We start from the raw sequence: 24,657 nt of genomic DNA on the forward strand, positions 1-24,657 counted from the left end.
CACACAACAACAGAATGTTTAAGGTAGACCGACAGGTGGTCATGCTATGTTTTACGTTTCCAATTTTAGGTGAGGATGGGGAAAAGTCAACCACCAAAAAGGAAGACGCGCCAGACTCCGCGGACGCCTGGGTTCTCGAAGAGATGCAGGTGTGAACTCCATGATGCACCACAGTCGCCTGCACCATCTCTTTTCAAGAAATCAAGCCGACTTTATGTGAAAGATCACTGGCAATGGCTAATATCCAGCAAACTTTTATCTTCAACTTCAAACTACGTATGCGTGAATTGTATTAACTATGCCAAGCGTAATTGTGAAACTCAAGCTTCCACGTCGGTGCCAAGCCATGATGATGACGAAGGCAATCATGAAATTAAACCACCAATATACTCGATCCTGCAGTGGAGGAAATTTTGCAACGAGTACAAGAATCAACAGAAGATCAAAGAGAGCATCTTTACTTCAACTTGGGTGATTCCATAAACAAGAAGATACTTGACGATACGAAAAACCTGGCAGGAGATTATACCAATCTAGATAATCTTGCAAACTTTGATATTCAACAATTTCTGAAAGGAAGACCAAAGGAACTGGTGAATTTCTTATCTGGTGCAACCAATATCTGCACAGAAAATGCATCTCTCTCCAAGAAAACAGCATTTGCCATTTTAGTTGAACAATTGTACTATGTTCGGAATAAAAACTATACTGGCAATGTTTCATTCAGTCAGTCACTGGTTAAGTGGGCCCTTGCTGGTAGTAAAACAATAACAACCATTGATGGGGCCACAACGCCATCGGGAAGTGTGACCACACTAAACAAGGTACTTGACAACTCTTCAAAGCAGCCCAATAAATGCTTCTCACCTGGGGACGTCGAGGTATTTGCAACTCGCAAAGGGTTGGGAAAACGGGACGTGTGAGGGAAAGTGGAACAACACCGGTACATACAGTGACTAACGTTGTCTTCATACAAAGAAATCAACCATCAGATACGCAGACAAATGAAAATCTAAAACCTTCCAACTGGTCAGGGAAAATGAACATGACAGAAATAAACAAGAAGGTAACAGAACTGGAGGAATCTCTGAATGCGTCTGTCTTCCGGCCTTATAGATGTCGACAGCAAAGTGAGGCCCTGGAAAAAGTCAAACAAGAAATCGAAGTTGACAACATCACAGGAGAAGTTAAAGATCATGTCCAATATTGTGTCGCAAATGAAGGAGTCAACGTGTGTGTCAATTGTTCCAAAGTGTATGGAAAAAACTACAATCTGTGTACTCACTGTAATCACAATCCAAACAATATTAGTGATCGGTCAAAATTGTATAAGTTTGTTGACGTCAACCACCCCCTGCAACCGGCAAAAGTTGCCATGGGCGAAATTATTGGGGTTAATCCAAACTCACGACAAACCATCAAACATGTGCTAAAAGAGTTACTAAGGCAGGGAAATGTACCGAATGAAAGGAAATGGATCAGGATAGGTTTTGATGGGGTGCCGTACAGAATAGCAGACTCTTTGATAAACGATATTGTGATTTGTGGTGTTTGTGGGGAGGAGGTGGACTTGCAAAAAAAATCGTTCGATTTTCACTTCTGTCCATCCCGGAATGACTAACGTAGCACACCGACAACTTTTTGACTCCGTACTTCTAGCTTTAGGAGCAGGCCATGTCGAAATTAATTCCATCCGGACATTATTTCGGCTTTGTAAGCCGATATTTCTAGACCATGTGTCAGGTGTTCTGGGTTTTAAGTCCCAACGAGCCAAAGATTTCGTCAGTGGAGCCACAAATCACCACGTGTCATGGCAGGTCTTCAGAATTACATACGACGCATTTGCGAGAGAACTGATGTATGTATATGTTTCTAAATGCATCGAGGAAGGCACAAATCCGTCATTAACAGGCATGCTATCATGGAAGGAAAGGGTAATTAACCCTAATTATAATTTATTGTTTGATATCATTTTTCAGTATTTTACTGGAGTACACTGTCATCGCAGTGGAGTAAGGTGCAACAAGTCAGGAGGCAGACGGTTACACCACTCTTCTACTGTAACGATCATTATATTTATCAGAAGATTTTGTTAAGCGACATGACGAAACGTGTAGAAGCTCCAGAAGAGCTGAAGAGATACATCACAGATAACGAGTCGTTCTCTCGCAGTGGAGATCCGTTCCGTGGAGAGGGCGGTGATTTCATCACGGAGGCAGAAAACAGAACACTAAAGTCAAATCTTTCTCCAGGGATCCCAACTTTAAAGAGTTGGGTAGCTTCCAGCCGCTGCTCTAAACCCCTTGCAGTTAACAGAAAAGCTGTCTTCCAAAGAGCAGGGGTTGAAGATCCTGGCAGCGATGGAAGCTCAATCTTCAACCATGAGTTGGAAGTCCAGGCCATTAGAAGACATATTAGAGAGTCTGGTATGCTACACAACCCGTACGACTCACTCCCTTTGAGGTCCCTGGAGAACCGCCCCCTTCAAAAAGACCTCGTGAATGTCTTGTCAACATCACAAGAAAAATATAAACAGTACAAGGAAGATGTCAAGAAGCAAGCAAACACGAATGACGAAGTAGATGTATTAGAAGAATTTTAAGGTATTTTTATTTTATTTTCTTAAATCAACTTTCGTTGCCAGTTATTATATATTTGATATATTTATTTCCATTTCAATGTACAAAGTAAAAACAAAGTAAGTTTGCATAAACGATAACAAATACAGTGAAAAAAGTACAGGGATAAAATATACATAACACCAGAGACAAAGAAATGGAGTTAGAATTAATCAAACGTTTCAAAATAATGTTCAAATGTCTTTGATGTGATGAGGGCAGTAGAATGGAACGGCCTCCAGCTCCTTTTCAGACATGTACGCCAGGCCAATGCATTTCTGGTGGACCCAGTACTGGCAAGCAGATTTGGATCGCTTTGTGAAGCTGCACCCGATCCAGAGGTCAATGTCCTCTGGGCGGTTACAGACACGACAAGCATCCTTGTTGAGCTTGCCAGTACTGGGCCCATCAACGTTATCTACAATGGCATGACGTTTTCTGGGCGTTGCCATTACCGATGCCGCAGCAATGTCCCTCTCCGTCTCACGGTTATTCCGATCTCTTGATCTTGGGGTAGCTGCATCTGGTGTGGAGAAGCACCAGCTTTTTCCCTTCATCCATGTTGGACGAATTGACAAGTTCACGGAGCATCTTGTTTCTACTGCTATCTCTTTGGCCTGCATTAATGCAAAAAGAGGGAGAGAGAGATAGAAAAAGGGGATAGGGGGGGGGGGCAGGTATTACGTCTTTCTTGTTTAAAAAAAATAGAGATATATAATGCAATAATATGTTTAATGACACTCACATTGGTCCTTTAGGTTATTTGCATTTTTTTTAGATCAGAGGTTGAAGATATATTCTTTGTCAGGGATGTAGTTACTATACACCGATACGGGCGAATTTTCATGGATGTGAGCCCTCTACGTTTATCATTACACGCTGGGGGGCTTCTATCAGCTTGCGCTTTCATCTTGCATGCAACGATCATTGCTTTCTCACAGACAAACCACTTATTATTCCTTGCCGCTTTCGGACATTTCAACTTCATTTTGTCTAAATTTATTTCATTTACGATAGATGAATGGGTAGATGATGTCCGTCATTGGCGAGTTTTGCGTGCGTTTTCGGCAATCGAAGTTTGGGAGACGCCGTTGTAACGGTGTCCCACATATTCATTATCGTGTATGTTAACATGCAGATGATTTTATTGAATTGAAGAGAGTGAGAGACGGAATGATTTAGAGTTAGAATATAAATAATTCAAGGAATTTTAGCTAGCTGGAGCAGAGTTGTGAGTTCGATCTTACGGTACGGAGGCACTCTCACCACACCGTCAGTAGATGCGGGCCTAAGTACGAACGAGCTCTCGCTCATTCAACTTTCCCATTCAGGTGCTATCCAGAAGCCCCCCAGCTGCCCCCCAACTGTAGCGCCACTTACGGCGGCTTGCGTGGAAGGTCGCCCAAAGTGTATTTGTGTATACTGCACTCACGTTTTTCAATAATGTTCGTGCCCGCCTGCTATAGCAGCTCCTCCTGGCCCCCGACTCCTTCTTGTGACTTACTACAGTTTTCTGTCCACCTTTCTCCCTTTTCCTTCTTTCCTCATTTACTTCCCTCTCTAGAGCTAGGAAATACTCCTCGTCCATTTTAGTAGGCTGGAAGAAAAAGGAGGAGGGGCGGTCGTGAGGTGGTTATTATTATCATAATTTTTTCGATTTTGTTGTATTAATATTTTTATTATTATTACTATTATCATTATTATTAATATAATTATTATTATTATCATTATTATTATTATTATTATTGCTATTATTAGACATACACATGCACACCGCATTACACTACCAAAGAAAACAATTGCCATAATTTCAATCTCTTTTAATAAAATTACGCAAAGTAGGCGAAAAAGTGATCCATCCTCATAATCATATTCTTCAGATAGAACTTGAGATACTACTTTTTGTCCAAGACTTTGTTTGCAAAAAAGATATTAAAAATAGAAATTTGTTATGAAATGGGTTGATAAAAGGACATGATTAACTTGTTATTATTATTATTATTATCATCATCATTATGCTATTATTAGGCATACACTGTATGCACGCCGCATTACCAGGCACGTAGCCACTGGGGGGGGGGGGGGGGGGGGCACATGCCCCCTAACATTTCCAAGATCGGTTGAACTTGCGCATTACACTACCAAAGAAAACAATTGCCATAATTTCAATCTCTTTCAATAAAATTACACAAATTAGGCGGAAAAGTGATCCATCCTCATAATCAGATTCTTTAGATAGTATTTTTTGTCCAAGACTTTCAATTTGCAAAATAACTATTCAAAAATGGAAATACGTTATGAAATATACTCGTATTCATCCACAAATATAAGAGCGAAGCATTTCTGAGACTATCCCTAACTGATTTGCATATTTTGTTGAACTATGGGTAATAACTTTCAGTTCTGCGGTGATTCATTTGAACTCAAGTTTGGAGGAGGCCCGTCACAGCTCAAAAAGTTACATTTTCTCGCCTCAGAGGCTACAATTTGCCGAGTTGGTGTGTCAAGATGAATTCATAATCGTATATTTTCAAAACTACAGGTAGGATTTTTAAAATACAGGGTGAAAAACGTTAAAAGTACTTACTCTTTCAGATGATTGTACCCAAAGGTTGCGTTGATTAATCATTTAATGTACATTTGCGTTGACAGCAATGCAGTTGTACATGTACGTTGAAGATTTCCGACACTCTATGGTGCATGCGTGCATTGCAGATTTCTTCAACGTTGCAGAAATCGTACATTTCCCGCACTGATGTAGCTCCCAGGATTTACTTCTGTTTTGACTTTAAAATGGATTTTTACCTTGGCATGATCGTGAGATTCGTGCCAGACCCTGAAATCGGGCATGCGCGCATGAAATCGGGCATGCGTGCATTGCAGATTTCTTCAACGTTGCAGAAATCGTACATTTCCCGCACTGATGTAGTAGGGTGTCTGATCGCGCACCCAATGTTGTGTGCTAAAACCCTTCCCATAGAGATTGTACGCTTCCCTATGTGGTCTACGTGCATTGCGCGACCATCCAAAATTGGTCAATGATTTTATGAAAAAATTTGAAATTCAAACCTTTATAACAAATGATCCTGAAGGTGAAACTCAATAAATGAGGTGTCATATGAAAGAGCAGGTTTTTCTCCATATTCCCCATCGGGGGCCACCCCCAGAATTCTAAAAATATCTTGGTCAAAACAGCGATTGAAATGTTGTTTGCATCCTAGCTCCAAAATTTGCCACTTTCCTGAGCTGCCGCCCCGCGGCTTAAGCAGGGCTAGACGTAAGGATAATATCCAGATGCTTTTTTTTTCGCTAGCCCCAAGGGATCATTTGTTATAACAGTTTGAAAATACCCTTCCCACATTTTTGGAATCAGCTAATTAGGGAGGCGTGAGCTCCGCTCAGTCCAAACCATGGTTACATCGCGTAACATGTGCGCTTATAGTGAATGAAAGTATGGGTGGCCGTTCCCTATGGAAAGCCGTTGGTGACTTTATTCACGTACCCCAGACGTATGGAACGCGGCACACGTCTGCTAAATTGACCAATCACCGCCTGTTATTTAGGAGACGTGTGCAAGGTGCGATAGCACACGCCTGCTAGTTTGTTAGCACACGTGTGCCCTTTTCCAAACGGATGCGCAGTATGCTCGTAAATTGGTTTTTAAGGCAACCAATCAAGTCCGCTGTTACAAAGCTGCTCAGCTCTGTGCGTACGGGGCCTGCTCGCTGTTACAAAACTGCTCAGGTCAGTACATATTGGATGGGGGACACACCTACGGCCAGGCACGGATCCAGGGGGAGGGCCGAAGGGGTCTCCCCCTCCCCCGCCACAGAGAGAGAGAGAGAGAGCTAGAGAGAGAAGGAACAGAAGGGAAGGGGGAAAGAGGAGAGAATGGAAAGAAAGAAGAGGATGAAAAAAAGAAAAGGGGGCAAAAGAGATCGGTTGGGCGGGGAGGGGCGACTGAGGGCCTTGCCTCTGAGGCTGTTGCCCCCCCCCCCACCTCTTCCCCAAATTAAGGAAGGAAAGGGAAATAAAAAAAGGAGAAGAGGAGACAAAGGAAGGGGGAAAGGAATAAGAAAGGTAATGAAGGGGAATATCAGTAACGAATTTCTCGCAAACAATTTGTTGATCCTCAGGGGGGGGGACAAAAAAAAGAGTAGGAAGGGAAAAGGAAAGAGGAGAGCTAAAAGGGAACAAAAAGGGGAAAGAAGAAAAGAAAGGGAGGGGGTCAGATGCAATTAATCCAGCCAACAACATGTGGTTCGGGTAGGCGTGAAAGGCCACTGCCCCCCCCCCCCCCCAGCAAACTTTAAAAAGAGAGAAGGAAGGGAAGGGGAAGGGAAAGAGAAAAAATAGAGGAAGAAGAAAGGTAGGGGAGATCAGTTGCGATTTTTCCCGCCAACAAGGTGTGAATCGGGAGTGAAAGGCCCTTGCCGCTCCCCCTCCCCCCTCAGCAAAAGCGCGAGAGAGAGAGAGAGAGAGAGAGAGAAGGGAGGGAGGGAATGGGAAAGAGGAGAGAAAGGGAAAGAAAATAAAGAGTAAGAAGAAAAGAAAAGGGGGAAAGATATGCTTTTGCGCTCCTCTCGCCCCCCCCCCCCCAATAGGACCACCGCCAGATACACCACTGGACACTACTGGCGTACTCCCCCAAACAAGAATAAAACTAGGTTTATTTCTAATTCGATTTCAGTGATTTACAAATGTTGTGAAATGACATAATTTTTAGTAAATTATACTTTATGAGTTTGTTGGAAAATGACTAATTTCCCAAAGATACAGTCAGGCGAGAAATATGCTTATTTTAATAGAGGCCTTCATGTCCAGGCCCGCGGAACGGCGGTGCTCGGGAGACTGAGATTTTCCCCCTCCCCACTATTTTGAAAAAGTATATTAAAAAGAAATAGAAAGAAAGAAAGAAAGAAAGAAAGGAAGAAAAAAAGGAAAGAGGGAAAAGATATAATGCTTTTGCGCTCATCTCGCCTCCCCCAAACGAGACCAAGCGCCAAATACGCCACTAGACACCACTGGCGTACTAATTGGAAGGGGGCAGCCTCCCCCTTAAATGGTTCATTTCTAATTCGATTTCAGTGATTTACAAATGTTGTTAAATGATATAATTTTTTAGTAAATTATACTATTTTATGAGTTTGTTGGAAAATGACGAATTCCCAAAGTTACAGTCAGGCGAGAAATATGCTTATTTAGAGGTCTGATTGGCGTAAAGTCCAGGGGCTGAGCCCCAAGAAACTCAGGGGCTATCGGGGCATTCATTAACGTTCAGATGACAGATTTTAATACCCCGGAAACTCAGGGATTTTTAGGCATTTTATAACGGTCAGATAAGTATTCAGGAGCACGCCTTAGGGCCCTTGGTGGGATCAAGGGGTGGAGCCTCCGGAAAGTCAGGGGTTTTAGGCATTTAGCTACGGTCAGTTTATCATATTTTGAGACCTCATTATGACACTGGCAGGTCACAATTGATTTTTCTCTCTTTTTTCCCTTCTTCTCTTGAATATACTTTTTCAAAATAGTGGGAGCCCATGCCCCCGAGCCCCGCCGTTCCGCGAGCCTTGACATGTAGACCTCTAAATAAGCATACTTCTCGCCTGACTGTTACTTTGGGAATTTTCCAACAAACTCATAAAACATTTACTAAAAAACTATGTCATTTTACAACATTTGTAAAACACTGAAATCGAATTAGAAATCAACCTCGTTTTATTCTTGTTTGGGGGATCGCCAGTAGTGTCCAGTGGCGTATCTGGCGCTTGGTCTCGTTGGGGGGGGGGGGGGGGGGGCGAGAGGAGCGCAAAAGCATATATTTTCCCCCTTTTCTTTTCTTCTTCCTCTTTATTTTATTTCACTTTCTCTCCTATTTCCCTTCCCCGACCTTCCTTCTCTCTCTCCCTTTCTTTCCCTCTCTCTTTTTTTTTGCTGAGGGAGGAGAGGAGGCAAGGCCTTTTCCCCCTCCCCCGATCCCCCCTTTTTTTACCCCTTCATCTTCTTTTTTTCTTTCTTTCCTTTCTCTCCTCTATTCCTTATTTTCCTTCATCTCTCTCTCTCTTTTTTTGTCGGGGGGGGGGGGCAAGGCCCATATTATTATTATTATTATTATTATTATTATTATTATTATTGTTATTATTATTATTACACATATCTTAACATTCAAATATTAAAAACAAACAAAGAACAGAAGTATAAAGAAGAAAAAAAATGTACAAATGAAGATACTATTATCCACCCCCCCCCCCCCCCCCATCATCAATTATTAATTTCCAATCAGCGTTAAAAAAACGTATAGTTATGTAAATATATATTTAAGCGTACGTAATATATAAACACTAAGAATTATTTCAAATATTATAGAACTCAAACAGTAAATCATATTGATATTGATATTGATACGTCGCCGGACTGTCGATCACAAGGTCGGCGGTTCGAGTCCCGCCGCTGCACTAATGTCCTTTGGCAAGACATTGATCTACATTTGCCACACTCCACCCAGGTGAAGTAAATGGGTACCTGGTTGGAATTTATTCCTTGAAACGCAGCGCGCGTAACAGCTGCACTGCTAAAGCCAGGGTAATTATGCTGCATTATTGTAGAGCGCTTAGAGACTTCTGACAAAGTAAGTGTTAGGCGCTATATAAGCACTGTAATTATTATTATTATTATTGCATTACCCCTTTGTACGCTACATGACGCGAAAACCTTCAAGGCCCGAGAGTGTTCAAGCCCCCTGTCTCCCAACAAGACACAATTGTAAAGTGCCCCCCCCCCCCCCCTCTCCGAGCAGTAGCTAGGCTTGTAGTCTTTTAGTCTAAATACTAGTTTTATCCTGAGGTTTTAAGATTCCAATGTCATGGACAAACGAAAATCTTGAACATTTTCATTGGCTAAAATTGTATAGTTTCTGGGTGCCTGGTCCATAAGTCCTAATAAATCTTATAAATCTAATCTTATTTAGCTAAAAATCTTGAAAATCTAACTTCCTTACTTATTTGGAAAATATACCGTGCAATATTGTATATTTACGAAAAGCTTGAATGTGGTATATAACTTAAAGGCTAAATCCACTTCAAAATAATTCGCTTTCAATAAATGGAGAAAAACAAGAGAAGCAGAGAAAAAAAAATGAGTAAAATTGGATAACTAATAAGGAAGTTATGAATTTTTTTAAATATGAAAAACTATGGAACAATGGAAATCACTTCACAAATTGCCAATTTGGTTATCAGTTTGTGACGCCATTGCCTCACTATTTATCATGTCCCTGCTATTTATCAATTGCTTTATATATTTGTATGCTAAGGGCCCACTATTTGGAACAAACTACCCCCTAAACTTAAACAGTGTGCATCTTTAAACAGTTTTAAGCATCATCTAAAACTTCACCTGATACAGAAAATTTGAATTTGACAAACGCAATTTGTATGGGTGTAATTACCATTGTAGTATTGTATTTTCTTCGTCCCCTTATTTGTTTTTTGTGTGTACATTTTTAGGATCATCTACCTATAAGTTTTTGTAACTTGTTTGATGATCCAACCACTTCGTAATTTCCTTTAGTGTATTTTCCATTTTAGTGGTTTATCTATGTTTGCAAGAAACTATTGTAGTCATTGCCTTGTATGTTTTTATGAAAGTGGTGAATAAATTCAATTCCATTCGATTCAATCCCATTAATTTCCCTCTTTATCCCCAAAACTTGATTTCCTCATGCCTTTGCCCAGGTTATATGATTTGTATCGTATTGCGGGCATGACATTTCACAAGATCTTTTATAAACTTTGAAGAATTGAATCTGTTTTCAGAATATTGTATATTCATAATTATTGACTTATGTAAATAATTTTTCAAAATTCACACTTTTCATGATTAATTTTAGCTGAAAAAGTTACTCTATATTAGATTATTATCAATATGACTTGGATGCTAGTGTTGGGAAATGAGATTGTCAGTGGGAAAGTGAGAAATTTATATTACCAATAGAAGGAAAACAATAAGAGGATAGTGAAGCAATGACGTCAGGCGCGGATCCAGGGGGACGAGCGGGCCTTGCCCCCAAACCCGCGCAAAAAAGAGAGAGAGAGAAAGAGAAGGAAAAAGGGAAAGAGGAGAGAAAGGGAAAGAAAGAACAGGAAGAAGAAAAGAAAAAAAAGAGATCGGGGGGGGGGGCCGAAAGGGCCTTGCCTCCCAGGCTGTCCCCCTCCCCTTCCCTCCCCCCCCCCCCTGAAAAAGAGAGAGAGAGAAGGAAGAAAAAGGGAAAGAGGAGAGCTAAAATGGAACAAAAAAAGAGGAGAAAGAAAAAAAAGGGTGAAAGAAGGGAAGATCAGTTGCTGTTAATCCCGCCATCTGATTAACGTGCGGAGCGGGGTGGGAGCCGAATGGCCCTTGCCCCCCCCCCCCCCCCCCCGTCAACCTAAAAGAGAGAAAAGGAAGGGAAGGGAAAGGTAAAGAGGAGAGAAAGGGAAAGAAGAAAAAAAAAAAAAGAAAGGTAGGGAAGATCAGTTGTTATTTTGTTTCCCCGCCAACAAGGTGTAATGGAGGGGTGGGGGGGCACTGGTGTACTGATAGGGGGCGGGGGCGGCTTGGGGGAAATGAAATTCAAACGTGGTTTATTTCTAATTCCATAACGGTGGTTTACAAATAATGCTAAAATGACAGAATTTTTCCGAGATTTGTCCTCACTCTTTAGGAAACTACCTATATTTTTGAATGCGTTTGTTGGAAAATGACAAATTCCTAAATTTACAGCCAGGCAAGAAATATGCTACTTGAGGTGCCTACATGTCAGGGCGAGCGGAACGGCGGGGATCTGGAGCCTCGAGCCCCCCCCCCCCCCCCCCAACACACACTTAACAAAAAAGTATATTAAAGAGAAATAGAAAGAAAGAGAGCAAGAAAGAAAGAATGGTTAACTGCCAGTGGCACAAAATAATGAGGTATCAAAATATGCTCATCTGACCGTGATTAATGCCTATAAAACCCCTAGCTTTCGGGGGCTCTGCCCCCTGGATTCCACCTAGGGGTTTAAGGCGGGCCCTTAGATGCTCATCTGACGGTGATTTATTGCCTTAAACCCCTGAGCTTCCGGGGCCGGGGTGGGGCAGTGGGGGCGGTCCTCCCTTAAACGCTGGCCCCCAAAAACAAAAAAATAAGAGAGAGGAGAGAAAAGGAAGAGGACGTAGGAAAAGGAGCAGACAAAGAAGATTTTTGAAGGATTAAAATAACAGTCGAGAACGGTATACAACGAATCGTCTTCTTTCTATAATGATTTAATGAAACGTAAAAGCTTCCGCGCTTCGCGCAGGAGGGGGGGGGGCTGAATTTAGACGAGGATTAAGAGACGAGAACGGTACAACGAATCGTCTTCTTTCTCTAATAATTTATTGAAACGTCAAAGCTTCCGCGCTTCGTGGAGGAGGGAGGGGGAAGCTCGCCCGTCCCTGTACCCGCCCCTAGTACATCACTGCTGATCACCATTACGTACCAATATTTGGCTCGCATGATTTCAAATTTGGCCCCCCCCCCCCCCCCCCCTAAGAAATCCTGGATCCGCGCCTGAATGACGCCACATGGCCCCGAATATTTGTAGAAAACATTTATTGAAAACGTACATTTCTGAACAAATAAAGAAAAAAGGCGTGCCCCAATAATGTACGCGACCCATCATCCAGCCCCTGCCCCCCCCCCCCCCAAAAAAAAAAAATCATTACGACCAATCTGCGCCATTCGGTCCACCCTCCCCGCAGTATTCCCTTGGTACGAGTAAACAGCGGGGCTAGGGTACGTCGCCGCCCAATAAAAAAAACACAAAGAAAATGCAATAAATTATCAATAATTCATTGCATTTGGCCCCGACCCCTAACATAACAAATTTCTCTATGTGGGCATGCCTTAAACCATAATGCATGGTCCTACAGAGTTCCTATTTAACTAACATCTACATTATTATAAGAACAGTTTCATTATCAAATCGAATAAACACTTACATACAGATAATGTTATATATGTTTTGTTCTTATACACATCATATTCATACTAGTATGGTGATCAGGGGCGTCGCTAGACCTTTTTCAGTGGGGGAGGGGGGGGGGGGGTGTAGAGGCCAACGATTACCGACAAAACTAGCCACCAATTATCGACAAAATTAATTTCCAATATCTACAAATGTAACCCTATAAACCCGGGGCCGAAGGCTAAATTGTTTTTCCTATGGACTATCTATAGTACTTGCGTATGCGCAAATGGTCATTTTCCACGACGACACAAATATACGAATTATTTCGTCAACTTAGTCAGCATTCATAGCTGTATATTTTAATGCAGACACGGAGCTAGGATCTTATTTTAGGGAGGGGCGGTAGTGAGCAAGCGAATCACTTAAAGAGCGCGGGGGTGTGGGTGATAGGCCTCCCGCGCGAAGCGCGGAAGCTTAGACATTTCCTCAAATTATTAGGAAAAGAAGACGATTTATTGTACCGTTCTCGACTGTTAATCCTTGTCTAAATTCAGTTCTCCCCCTCCCGCGCGAAGCTCTGAAGATTTGGCGTTTCATTAAATTATTAGAGAAAGTAGACGATTCGTTGAACCGTGCTCGACTCTTAATCCTTGTCTGAATTCAGTTTCCACCCGCGCGAAGCGCGGAAGCTTTGACGTTTCATTTAATTATTAGAGAAAGAAGACGATTCATTGTACCGCGCTCGACTCTTAATCCTCGTCTGAATTCAGTTTCCTCCCGCGCGAAGCGCGGAAGCTTTGACGTTTCATTAAATTATTAAAGAAAGAAGACGACTCTTAATAAGCCCTATTTGTCTGAATTCAGTTTCCCCCTTTAGCGCGAAGCGGAAGCTTTGACGATTCATTAAATTATTAGAGAAAGAAGACGATTCGTTGTACTGTTCTCGACTCGTCTAAATGAAGTTTTTATTTCCGCGAGAAGCGCGGAATTTGTGGCGTTTCATCACAATATAGAGAAAGGAAGACGATTCGTTGTACCGCTTTCGACTCTTAATAAACCATATTTGTCTGAATTCAGTTTCCCCCTCTCGCGTGAAGCGCGGAAGCTTTGACGTTTCCTTAAATTTTTAGAGAAAGAAGACGATTCGTTGTACCGTTCTCTACTCGTCTAAATGATGTTTTCTCCCCTTCCGCGCGAAGGGCGGAATTTTTGGCGTTTCATCACAATATAGAGAAAAGAAGACGATTCGTTGTACCGTTGTTGACTCTTATAAACCTTGTTTGAATTCAGTTTCCCCGAAAATTTCAAACCTCTGATTTCTTAAGCTGATATTATAGGAAAGCGAAACTTCGAGAAAATACAAGTATAGTAGTTGTAGTTACTCTCGAAGTCGTCACAGCGGATAAAAAGTCACAGTTCGTAGGGAAAAAAACTTGTCGGCACCCCCCACCCCCACCCCCCCCCCCCCCCCCCCCCCCCTTTGGAGACGCCCCTGCACACAACACATACATATTCCAGGTGTAAATATCGTTTTAGGAAAACGAGCTTATCAATCAATACTGCAATCTGCATGTGATTCACCTATAATTATTGCACTATTATTATGCTTCGACTACCCATATGACATAGAAATATAAAGGAATAATCATAAACTATATACAAGACAAGAAATATAGACTAAAATTGATTGTCTCTAAGAAATGTGATAACATCCACTAAACTAAACTTCCGCGCAATATACAGCAATACATGTTGTAGTATAAGCAGGGAGGTGTTTAACTCACATACCCTGGTATAAGCCAATCAACATCCAAACATCAACCCTTAAATACAATTAGGCCTATGGGATAATTATGAGCAGGTTTATTCGATTGAAAACTACCAAATAATAATGGTCAGACAATCCCTTGTGCCAAGCAAATGCAAACTCTTCACAGTGTTTCCAACTTCTAATCTGATAAGCAAACATGCCTCCTATCACTAATCCCCCTGTCCTAGCCCAATGGAGAGTGTTGCTCAACAACACAACATGAACAAAAATATTGGGGAAGAAAGGGAGAGAAAGAGAGAGCAGGGAGGTGTGTGTGTGTGTGTGTTCCCCTACCACGAGTGAGGTGACCTCTGTACAGAGTGACCCAAGAGAGATAAAGGAGAGATGGAAGAGGGGGAGAGATCTACTCTGTTGTTCCAACACTAACTCCATTGTATATCTACACTGGATCATACACATTATCACAATGGCACTGTTGCATAGTATATCACCTAATTTGCAATTAGAGTAGGTTCTGAATGATGGATTGTAAATCTGGAAACTACCATTCATGATATTAGACTTACCTTTTCTTTATCAACCCTAGACTAGCTTTATAGTATTAACAAACTCCAATACTAGGTGGAGGATAAACTTTCATATAGCAGTTCGGCACCTCGTTTATAATTTGCATCAGAAAGTTCCAACCTCAATGGAAGTACTCTTACAATGTATACATCTTTTCTGACATAGAAATCAAAGTCAATACTTTTAAGAAGGGTAAGAGTACCACGTGCGTCGATCACCACGTGCCCAGTACATTTTTGCTTGTCTGCGCTGCATGCACTCACCGTACACGCACATTAAACTCCATATTAAACAAGGTATCTGATTGGTCGATCAATTCCAGACGCATGCGCAGTAAACAGCATCCGTCTGGAAAAAGGCACACGTGTGCTAATAAAGTAACAGGCGTGTGCTATCACACCTTGCACGCGCCTGCTAAATAACAGGCGGTGATTGGTCAATTTAGCAGACGTGTGCCGCGTTCCATACGTCTGGGGCACGTGAATAAAGTCACCAACGGCTTTCCATAGTTCCCGCCATAGAACCCGGAAGTGAATACACGTTATAGTCAATGGCAATATCGCGGAGACATCTCCGCGATATTGCCATTGACTATAACGTGCATTCACTTCCGGGTTTTTTGTGCGACGAACGCCAACCATACTAGTCAATGGCACATGTCGCGGAGACAGCGTAGCTCAAGCTGCAAGTCGCGGATTGGCTTAGCAGCATGCGTACGATATGCATACGCTTGCATATCGCGCGATACAGCTGTTTGGCTAAATTTAGCAAAACAACATCACTCTGCGTGGACGTCTTTTTCGTCGATTTTGACCAAAATGATATGAATATACCAGCGTTTTGGAGGGGCTGTTACTTTTGATAGAAACATCGGTGAGACTTGAAATTTGAAATGTATTATTCTGATATCATTTTTTATTCAAATATCAAACAAAAATGGTGAAAAACGATCCCAAATTGAAAATTGAAAAATCGTTCAGACACCCTAGATGTAGCTCCCAGGATTTACTTCTGTTTTGACTTTAAAATGGATTTTTACCTTGGCATGATCGTGAGATTCGTGCCAGATGTCCGCATAGTTACCTGCATAGTTACTGCAACACCAACACCAGCACCGAACTTGAAATCATGAATTTCCCAATCCCTAGGGGCTGGTGTTGGTGAATGGGAAAATTACACGTAAATCGTCAACACCAACCGCGATACTCGGTTCAGCAGACGACATTCAACACCAGCCCTCAACAAAGACTTCCGGAAATAGTCTAGAGGGGTCTACGTCATATTTCCCGAGGTCAATCCCAACACCAGCCTGATTTCAAGTTCGGTGTTGTGGCTGGTGTTGGTGTTCTCACAACACCAACACCAGCTTTCAACACCGAACCTGAAATCACTCAAAGAGTCAATGACAATGTTTAAATCGCCGTTTTGACCAAGATATTTTTAGAATTCTGAGATGCAGCCCCTTTGAAAATATGGAGATTCACCTGCTCTTTCATATGACACCTCATTTATTGAGTATCACCTTCAGGATCACAAAGAATAAACTTAGGTTTGAATCTCGACTTGAAGAAGAAAAAAAAAATTGACCAATTTTGCATGGTCGCGCAAAGCACGTAGACTGCATAGGGATGCATGCAATCTCTATGGGAAAGATTTCACACAGAATCGGGTGCGCGATCGATCAGACACCCCAGTAAATACACACCCACGGAAAAAACAAAGTAAAGTCGATCTATGCGTACACTCTAGAAATTGTATAATTGACTCTGTGTTATGCACAGACAAACAATCAGTCACACAAAATAAAAATACAGGCTTGCAACAGTAGATCTACAACTAAGTCAAGTGGCAAAGCCAAGGCAGAGCCCGCGCACGGAGCTGAGCTCGGCTAGCTAGCTAGCTGTGCCTAGCCTGTGGCCGCGCCGCGCAGTCCACAGGCTAGCCCGAGCGCAGTTGACTAGCCTAGATGATCTCGACGAGAGAAGACAAACACCACTGCAATTAATCTTTTCCTGTCTCATCCACACACCAAACACAATCATAATTCATATCATGTAAACAGCATTCCATCAATTTGTATCACCCTTACATCTAAAGTAGATGTAAAAGTAGTTTAAAGTTTGTGTTAAATGGTTACACTTACCGATTCGAGTCTGATTCTTGACAGCTGAAACTTCGTAAAATGAATGAAAATATCCAATTGCAACTCGATTTGCATCATCATCGATCGATATCGCAGGAATTTAGCAATTTTCACGTCGCGCCAATTTCGTCGTCTGCAAGCAACATATTTACATTCAATACAGTGTGCTGTGTACAACAAAGGAACCGGCAGTATGCAATAACAGTTGAACTTAAGTTATAGGTGAGAATTAAAAAAAAGAGAGAAAGAAGTAAAACGAAAATAAAGATGCCTTTTGCTTTTGGTCCTTAGTTAGAATTGCGAGGGGGGGGGGGGGCACCGTTTAGCCGTTTTCTTGTGCATAGTATACAGGACACAGGTCTGAATATTAGCTAAACATGTCTTTTTATAATTTGATAATCAGTTGCTGTTCTATTGTATTAAACCTATTAAATAGTTTTTTTAGTTTGTAGTTCTAGCTCTTTCTGTCTCTCGATCTTCTGTCTATCCCTTTTTCCCTCTCCAGCACTCCCGACCCCCCCCCCCCCCCCCTCTCTCTCTCTCTCTCTCTCTCTCTCTTCTTTCTGATATCCACTTGAGAAGTAAAATGGAAGGATACTGCACAAAACTTAACTAAAAATTGGTTATTTTCCTATTTTATTTGTTCCTCTATTAACCATAGTGAAAAGGAAGCAAATAATACTGAGAAAAAAGTATGACATCACCTGCTTAGAAGACTGCTAACTCGTACATCAACAATTTCAAGAAAATCAACACATATTTTGTGGTTTTAGTGGCTTAATAACTTTTGAATCAGAACCATAAAAGAACATACCAGGCCCCATTTCACAAAACTTGTCATCAGTGACAAATGACAGTGTTTGTTAAAAGCTAGTGAAATCCTTGCTTTTGATTGGTTATCAAGAGATTAGTCACTGATTTTTGTCATTTGTCGTTGAAAAAAGGCTTTGTGAAACGGGGCCCAGAGGCATGAATAGAAAGGGCATCAATTTTTGCACATATCTACATCTCTTTTGTTGCGTGACCATATTGAGCTTGACGCAAGTAATTTTATAAGAGAAAATAAGCCTTAAAATCCTTAAAATGGCAACATGTTAAAAGGTTAAAATCATTGTACAGTCAAACCTGCTTTAGTGACCACCTGTCTACAAAGAGCACATTATTTGTTCACCCTTGAAAATGGTTCCTCATTGAAATATGTACTAAAGGAACCTGTCTACAAACACCACTTTTTGTGTTTCCCTTGGGCGGTCACTATAGACAGGATTGATTGTATTTCAATTAAAATTTGCAATTTTTTTCAACTTTTTAACCAAGTTCTTATTCATGTTTTTGTTTTCAGAGACATTCATTTTTATTACAACAATGTAGCAATACGGTTAAAGATAAATATCGTGTTGCCAATTTCAAGAACAATCTGGGATCAAGTTAGTAATTTACATGAATCCTTTTCCGAAAGGGTTAACACAGAGCTAGTAGCCTTCTGACTCTCTGTCTGCAGATAATAATAGCTACACATCTACACGTAGCCTTGTCTAAGTATAAATATAAATATAACATAGAAGTAAAATAACCACACATAATTGCCAACTTTGAAGAAAAATACATTCTTCAGGAAACATAACAAAACATAATCAGTTGAGTCAAAAGAGTAAATTAATTAGCACCAAATGAAAATGTGTAGAAGATACAAAATGAGTAAAAGAATTCATGAAAGAAACTATAGCCTAAATGCATATCAACGAAATAACAAAAATGCATACATTTAGGGGGAACGCATGGAACATGGTTCAGAACATTCTCATGAACTGTATCTGTTTAACTGAAGCACACACAGTGAATACTAACTTTGTATAGACCATAGCTATAATTTGAACTTATTGACTTTGAAATATGGTAAGGAAAACAAATCTTCCACAACATGAAATCAGGCTGAAGTTTTCTATTTATCTACATTACATTTAGAAGAAAAGAATTGTTGTTGATAAAAAAAAAAGAATCAAATAATAAATACACAGAAATCTATTTCAGTGATTAATCTAGTCACCATGATTATTGAGGTGAGTTTAACGAATTTCCTTGCGTATCTTTGTAGGCTTATGGCTACTAAAATAAAAATCATTCATTGAATATCTAAACATAGAGGACAAAAACAATCAGCCAGTTCACGGTTGCAGTCTGAGCATGAGCAGATAAAGGTCATTGCAGACTAAGTTGTGAAATACACGGAGACAAAATACTGGATACGTGCTCATGAAAGTTATGTAATCGTTATTCATTCATGCACATTCAGTGCACTCCATGATACACAGGTGGAAGTATTCTTTGAAAAGTGGAAACAAAGGCTATTTATATAGCACCTCCATCGCTGTAGGAGTGATTATTTCAAAATGTACAAAGTGGGACCTCTTCATGTTTTGAAGATCTGTGGATATTCGGGGTCATTGCAGTAATGTGCTAACCTGGTCTATTGAAGGTGAACATAAAATCTGGGAAATAAGTACTCTAAAAAAAATGGACATAATAAAAAATAAAACTAAATGAATTAACAAAAGTTGCCCATCTGTTTCAAACTTATTTTGTTTATCAATAGTAATTGAAGCAAGCATTTCACTTACAAAACATAATTTCACTTACGAAAAGTGAATAAATCGAAAAAAATTACAGGTCTTTTTGTTATAAATATCTAATAAAAACATGACATAGGTTTTTAATGAATGAATAGTTACAAATGACTTAATTCATTACTTTTTCCATCTTCTTAATTCCCTTTTGCTTCATTTTCTAGTCTCTTAATGTCTTAAACCTGCCATCATTTCAAGCTAATCTGGAGCTCTGATATGGGAATCGTATTCGATAAAAACCACAACTCCCATTTGCGTGTAGTGACCTGTGTTAAGCACATGGTGGCAGGCCTACTTACCCCCAGTTCCTTATCTTTATATGCTCATTACTCAGCCACTATACATTTTCTATCAAAATTGTTTGGCACATGTCATTTATTGTAATCTTGAACATTCAGTTCAAGTTTTTGTGGATTCTGTGAGAATTATTTTCTAACTAACCAGAACTCAATTATATCTTTAAAGAACAATTTTGCCCTTTCTAACAAATCAATATACATGTAATGCACATGTTTATAAATATGCACAAAATTCATGGGATAAAAAAAGTAAGCGATTCTATTCTACGCCTTCTGATATGTTTCAAATCATACCTCTGTATGATCACATTATTGCATCAAAAATATATATTTACAAGTGTACATCAATTAAATACAATAAATATTTTCTCATTATTTACTTGCTTCTTCATGAGTAAGTTTCCCTCATTTCTGGTGGTATGAATAGCATTTGTAATTTAAAGACAAAACAAGAAAGAAATTTATGAAAGAAAGTTTCCATAAAACCCCTTAAATAATGTTAAATAAAATGTTAAAATCCTGGTAAAAATGAACATAATTTCAAATCTTTCTCAATATTTCCATTTGTACATGCAAAAATATCATAGTATAAATGTCTGTTGAATCGAATTGTTTAAGTGCTCTCAATTCCTTACAGGGCATTGCAGTGATTTACAAGGTGAAAATCTCAAAACTTGTAAAAGGGCCAGGCATTGTAAATAATCCTGATAAACACTTTCCTAAAAGTATGGTGGCAAAATATTTATCATTAGCAAAACTATGGTCAATTTTCTTTTTGAATATTGCAACTGGCAGTGTTTTATTCACCCCATTTGTTGTGTACAACGTGGGGGGGGGGGGGGGGGGGGGGGGGGGAAGACGCCAAGTTCAAAGATCAGCTATGCGTGATATTTTCATGATTCGACTCGCGAACAAGGGTATAACGTACCGGTATGTATAGCGTTTTTCGAAATCGTGCATGTGCGTGAGAGTGTTTTAAGACCCTCAAATGCGTGACACTTGGTGGCTTGAGGGGGGGGGGGGGGTCAATTTTCTGGACTTTTTGCAACTACTTCCATAAACACACTTTGCTGCGACAGATAAATTTTGTGAATCCCTGAATGATAGGGGCTTGAAGTACGACTAGAAATAGTTGGGAAGTTTGGACTCTGTTCACATGTACATAGAATCTGCACCCGATGAGTGTTTGACCTTGAACACATAAAGGATTCACTTTATACAGAACTTCAAAGGTGAAGAAAATCAGAGCACACATTATTGTACAGTCCCGTGTACCCCTATCTGTGTCCGATGCTTTTCATATATGTACATGAAGTTGCGTTATTCAGCAAGTTTTTAGTCCATTTGTTGCAATATGAACGATTCCGGAACCCCATAATACAAAATTCTTTAAACATATCTTGTAAAGCTTTTTAACATACAAAATGCCCAAAATATGTTTTTATCCAAATTTTAATGATTCCTGAACCCCATAATACATAATTCTTCTAACATAATGCCTTTTAACATAAGAAATGCAATAAATAAGCTTTTAACCAAAGTCTAGACGCATGTGATGAAGTTGGAAATTCCTTCACCCACCAAGGCCGGCCAGAGCAGGGGCTTGTTTGATAAAACTTTTTATCTATGAGAACTGCGAAATTGTTATGACAAATTTGCTCTCAGCCAATCAGATGCCATGATTTCAGTAGCTTATAACAGTAGCTTGTAACTTGTTATTGATAACAAGTTTTATGAAACAGGGCCCAGGTTCTCATCACCAGTGACCATTAAGAACAGATATGTCTACGAGGGCTTCCTCTTTGTTACCATGATTTGTACGCCCCTTGAGAAACCAATGCCAGTAAATGGTGAGAGAAAACATTTGGCATGAACGGCCTGCCAAAGTTAAGTCCAACTTAGAGTCGATCTTAGTCTTTGTGAAAAAAACCCTGGACATCCCTATAGACCGACAGCCCACAAGGCCTGCAATATCGGTCAAGTGAACCCTCAGAAAAGTTTTCAGAAGACATCCTAGACTGACAGATCAGTCTCATTGGCTGTTGGTCTAGTGAGCCATCAGTCTTGTAAACCTTCCGAAAAATTTTGGAGGGCTGTGAGATTGACACTGTCATTCTAGTGGGTTGTCCATCTCAAAGGTTTCTTGTAGGTCTCCTGGACATTCTAATGACTTTTAAGAAGGCCCATGGCACAAACCATAGGCTAGGGCTCAAGGACTCTTCGTCTCATGGGCCAGTCTTGTCAACCTTTCCAAAACTTTCGGAAGGCTGTGAGTTTGATCCTGTCATTCTAGTGGGTTGTCGATCTCAAAGGCTTCCTGTAGGTCTCCTGAAGGCCCACGGCACCAACCTCGTCCGCCCGTAGGCTAAGGCTAAAGAGCTCTTTGTCTCATGGGCCATCAGCTTTGTGAACTTTGATAACCTTCCAGAAGGCCTGCGAGACCAACACTGTCAATCTCCTTTGCCTTTGTTATCAGGAGCTGCAGCTACATGTACCTACATTCATCATCAGAATATCAGCTTGGTTCAAGGACAAATGCTTCCATTCTTGGCAAACGCAGGTCATCGTGCCATGAGCTCCACTTGTTTCCAAAAGCCTCACTAGTACTCAAGGTAGTGTATCAAGTCTTCCATACTATATTCAAAAGTTTCTGGTTCATACCATTCAAAGAGATGGGGGCGTAGCTATGATTGTCACAGTGTACGCTGTCATGTTTCCACTGCAACGTATTTCAAAGCGGCAAAGCCGTATGTTTTCGACATATCTCTCTGGAACTCCTCCTTTAAAGTTTGCAGGCACCTACAGAAGACAAAGAATACAAAACAAAAACAATAGCATTACTCTGTATCTCATAACTGGAGTTTGAACTAGAAAGAATTAATAACAATAGATGCATTTATATAGAGCAGCTACTCTACTGCGCTTAATAAAAAGTGTCATATTATTACCCCAGCTTTAGCTGAGCCGCCATGATAAGGTCATGTAAGCAATTCTCTCACCTGAATTGACAGTGGAAAGTAGATTAATGCCTTGCTATAGGACATTAGTGCTTTGGCACAGATTTGAATCATGTACCTTGTAGTCCACAGTGGACTTATCCAGTGGACCACGAGGCCTCTTCATCTTTGATATTCAACATTTCATTAGATGTAATCTTAAATATTTGGAACAAACAAAACAAAATTTCTCACAGCATCAAATAAGACTTAAACTGAATGTTCAATACTCTAAATATTCCTGGGGCGGTCCATACATGTAACAGCGACAGTTTTGAATTTTGATACTACAAGTTTTAAATTCAGTGACAGGTAAAATTCATTCTCAACTAAAAGTGCTTATGAAATATTAGTTGTAAAATTTATTTAAAAACGCTTCAAAATATGGTTCAGATTGCACCAGAGAGCATCTTCAAACATTAGAGCCCTTAAACAAGCCCTGAACCCTTGGACCCTGGCTAAATGGCCTCAAAATACTTTGAGCTTTGCATATAGCAGTTGGAATGCATATTAAGTTGGATATCTGAATTTTAGTTTGTAGACCACTCTGACATTCTTGTACAGTAATTCCTTTCATTGATGTTTGTAATGTTATTTATCAGTTCCTTCTCAATACTAGATATCGACACTGATTGTTATTTATACTTACGTTCGGTACTGTTGACTGCTCCTGAATTTGGCAATGTCGAAGCTGGGTGTATGTGGCATGTGGATGATGAAAGCGTTGGGAAGCACAATAAAATCATAGCTGCAAAATAGAGATGAGTTACAAAGAAAGAAATCAATCAATAATAGCAATTAGGAATGATTTAATGCAATGTACATGTCAACTAACAAGTCATATGAAGATATCTCTTCTTTTTTTTCATTCAAACTTACCAACAATATTTCTTTTGGATTTTCTTGTGTGTAATATCCACTTGTAAATATTTTTGTCATGGGATATATTTAAACTAACAATGATAGATTGTTCCAATGACATTTGAGCTGAAAGATATGAGGCTAATTTTATTTCTCTTTTTTACTAGGAAACAAAGGCAGAAGTTAACACTGTTGTGAACTTTGACCTTTGACCTGATGGATTTGAATCTTACCTTTGGGCATCCAGTGTCATTACATGCGAGACTTTGTTCCAACCAAAGCCCAGGAACCGAGGATTATGTTAGGTCCAAATTTCTTCTCACGCTGTAAAGCTGATGTCATAATTCAAATTTTATTCAGATACCTGACCTTTGACCTGAAGGATGTGAGACTTATCTTTAGACATTAGCTTCTATAATGTATCCTAAGGCCAAGAACTAAAGGTCATACTTAGTTTCAGTCTGATACTGTAGCTCAAAGCTTGTATCTACTTTCTGTCACTGTTCTAACAAAAGCAATTGAAATCCATGACCTTTGACATTTGACCTGATGGATGCGACACTCACCTTTGGGCATCCAGTGTCATTACATGGGAGACTTTGTTCCAACCAAAGCCCAGGAACCGAGGATCATACTTGGGACAGTCCTTCTTGACAACCACATAAGGTTCAAAGTCAGGCTCCCATTGGACCTAGAATCACAAATAAGAAGAGAAATGAGGGATTTTAAGTGAAATTTGTTTAAAGAAAAAAAAATGGATCATCTGAATATCCTACCATTATAGCATGAAGTACATTCAGTGTTTGAGGCTATA

The 24,657-nt window shown here is 40.2% G+C and overlaps 3 protein-coding genes across 4 annotated transcripts in view; all 3 read right to left on the reverse strand.

Annotated features, from left to right (window-relative positions):
- Positions 1–17,137, reverse strand: part of LOC100892924 (HORMA domain-containing protein 1) — a 42,911-nt gene extending 25,774 nt beyond the window's left edge. Inside the window, exon 1 of the mRNA XM_030982627.1 lies at positions 17,064–17,137. The gene's annotated coding sequence lies outside the window, so the exon portion shown is untranslated. The remainder of the gene's footprint in view (positions 1–17,063) is intronic.
- Positions 2,779–5,238, reverse strand: LOC591531. The gene is made up of 3 exons (XM_030982632.1): positions 5,206–5,238; positions 4,051–4,215; positions 2,779–3,235 (listed from the first exon to the last, which is right to left on the reverse strand). The coding sequence occupies exons 2-3, from the start codon at positions 4,204–4,206 to the stop codon at positions 2,813–2,815; spliced, it is 579 nt and encodes a 192-aa protein (XP_030838492.1). The 5' UTR covers positions 4,207–4,215; positions 5,206–5,238; the 3' UTR covers positions 2,779–2,812.
- A 4,286-nt stretch (positions 17,138–21,423) lies between the features above and the next one.
- LOC585173 (LARGE xylosyl- and glucuronyltransferase 1) overlaps positions 21,424–24,657 on the reverse strand; it is a 51,357-nt gene continuing 48,123 nt past the window's right edge. For both annotated transcript variants that reach the window (XM_030982639.1, XM_030982640.1), the window contains 3 exons: positions 24,410–24,534; positions 23,632–23,730; positions 21,424–22,785 (listed from right to left, as the gene is read on the reverse strand). In XM_030982639.1, the coding sequence (XP_030838499.1) occupies positions 22,695–22,785; positions 23,632–23,730; positions 24,410–24,534 (315 nt within the window). In that variant the 3' untranslated portion in view covers positions 21,424–22,694. The remainder of the gene's footprint in view (positions 22,786–23,631; positions 23,731–24,409; positions 24,535–24,657) is intronic.

Source organism: Strongylocentrotus purpuratus, unplaced genomic scaffold (assembly GCF_000002235.5).
Source record: "Strongylocentrotus purpuratus isolate Spur 01 unplaced genomic scaffold, Spur_5.0 spur5_contig_826, whole genome shotgun sequence".
In the NCBI taxonomy this organism is placed as follows: Eukaryota; Metazoa; Echinodermata; class Echinoidea; order Camarodonta; family Strongylocentrotidae; genus Strongylocentrotus; species Strongylocentrotus purpuratus.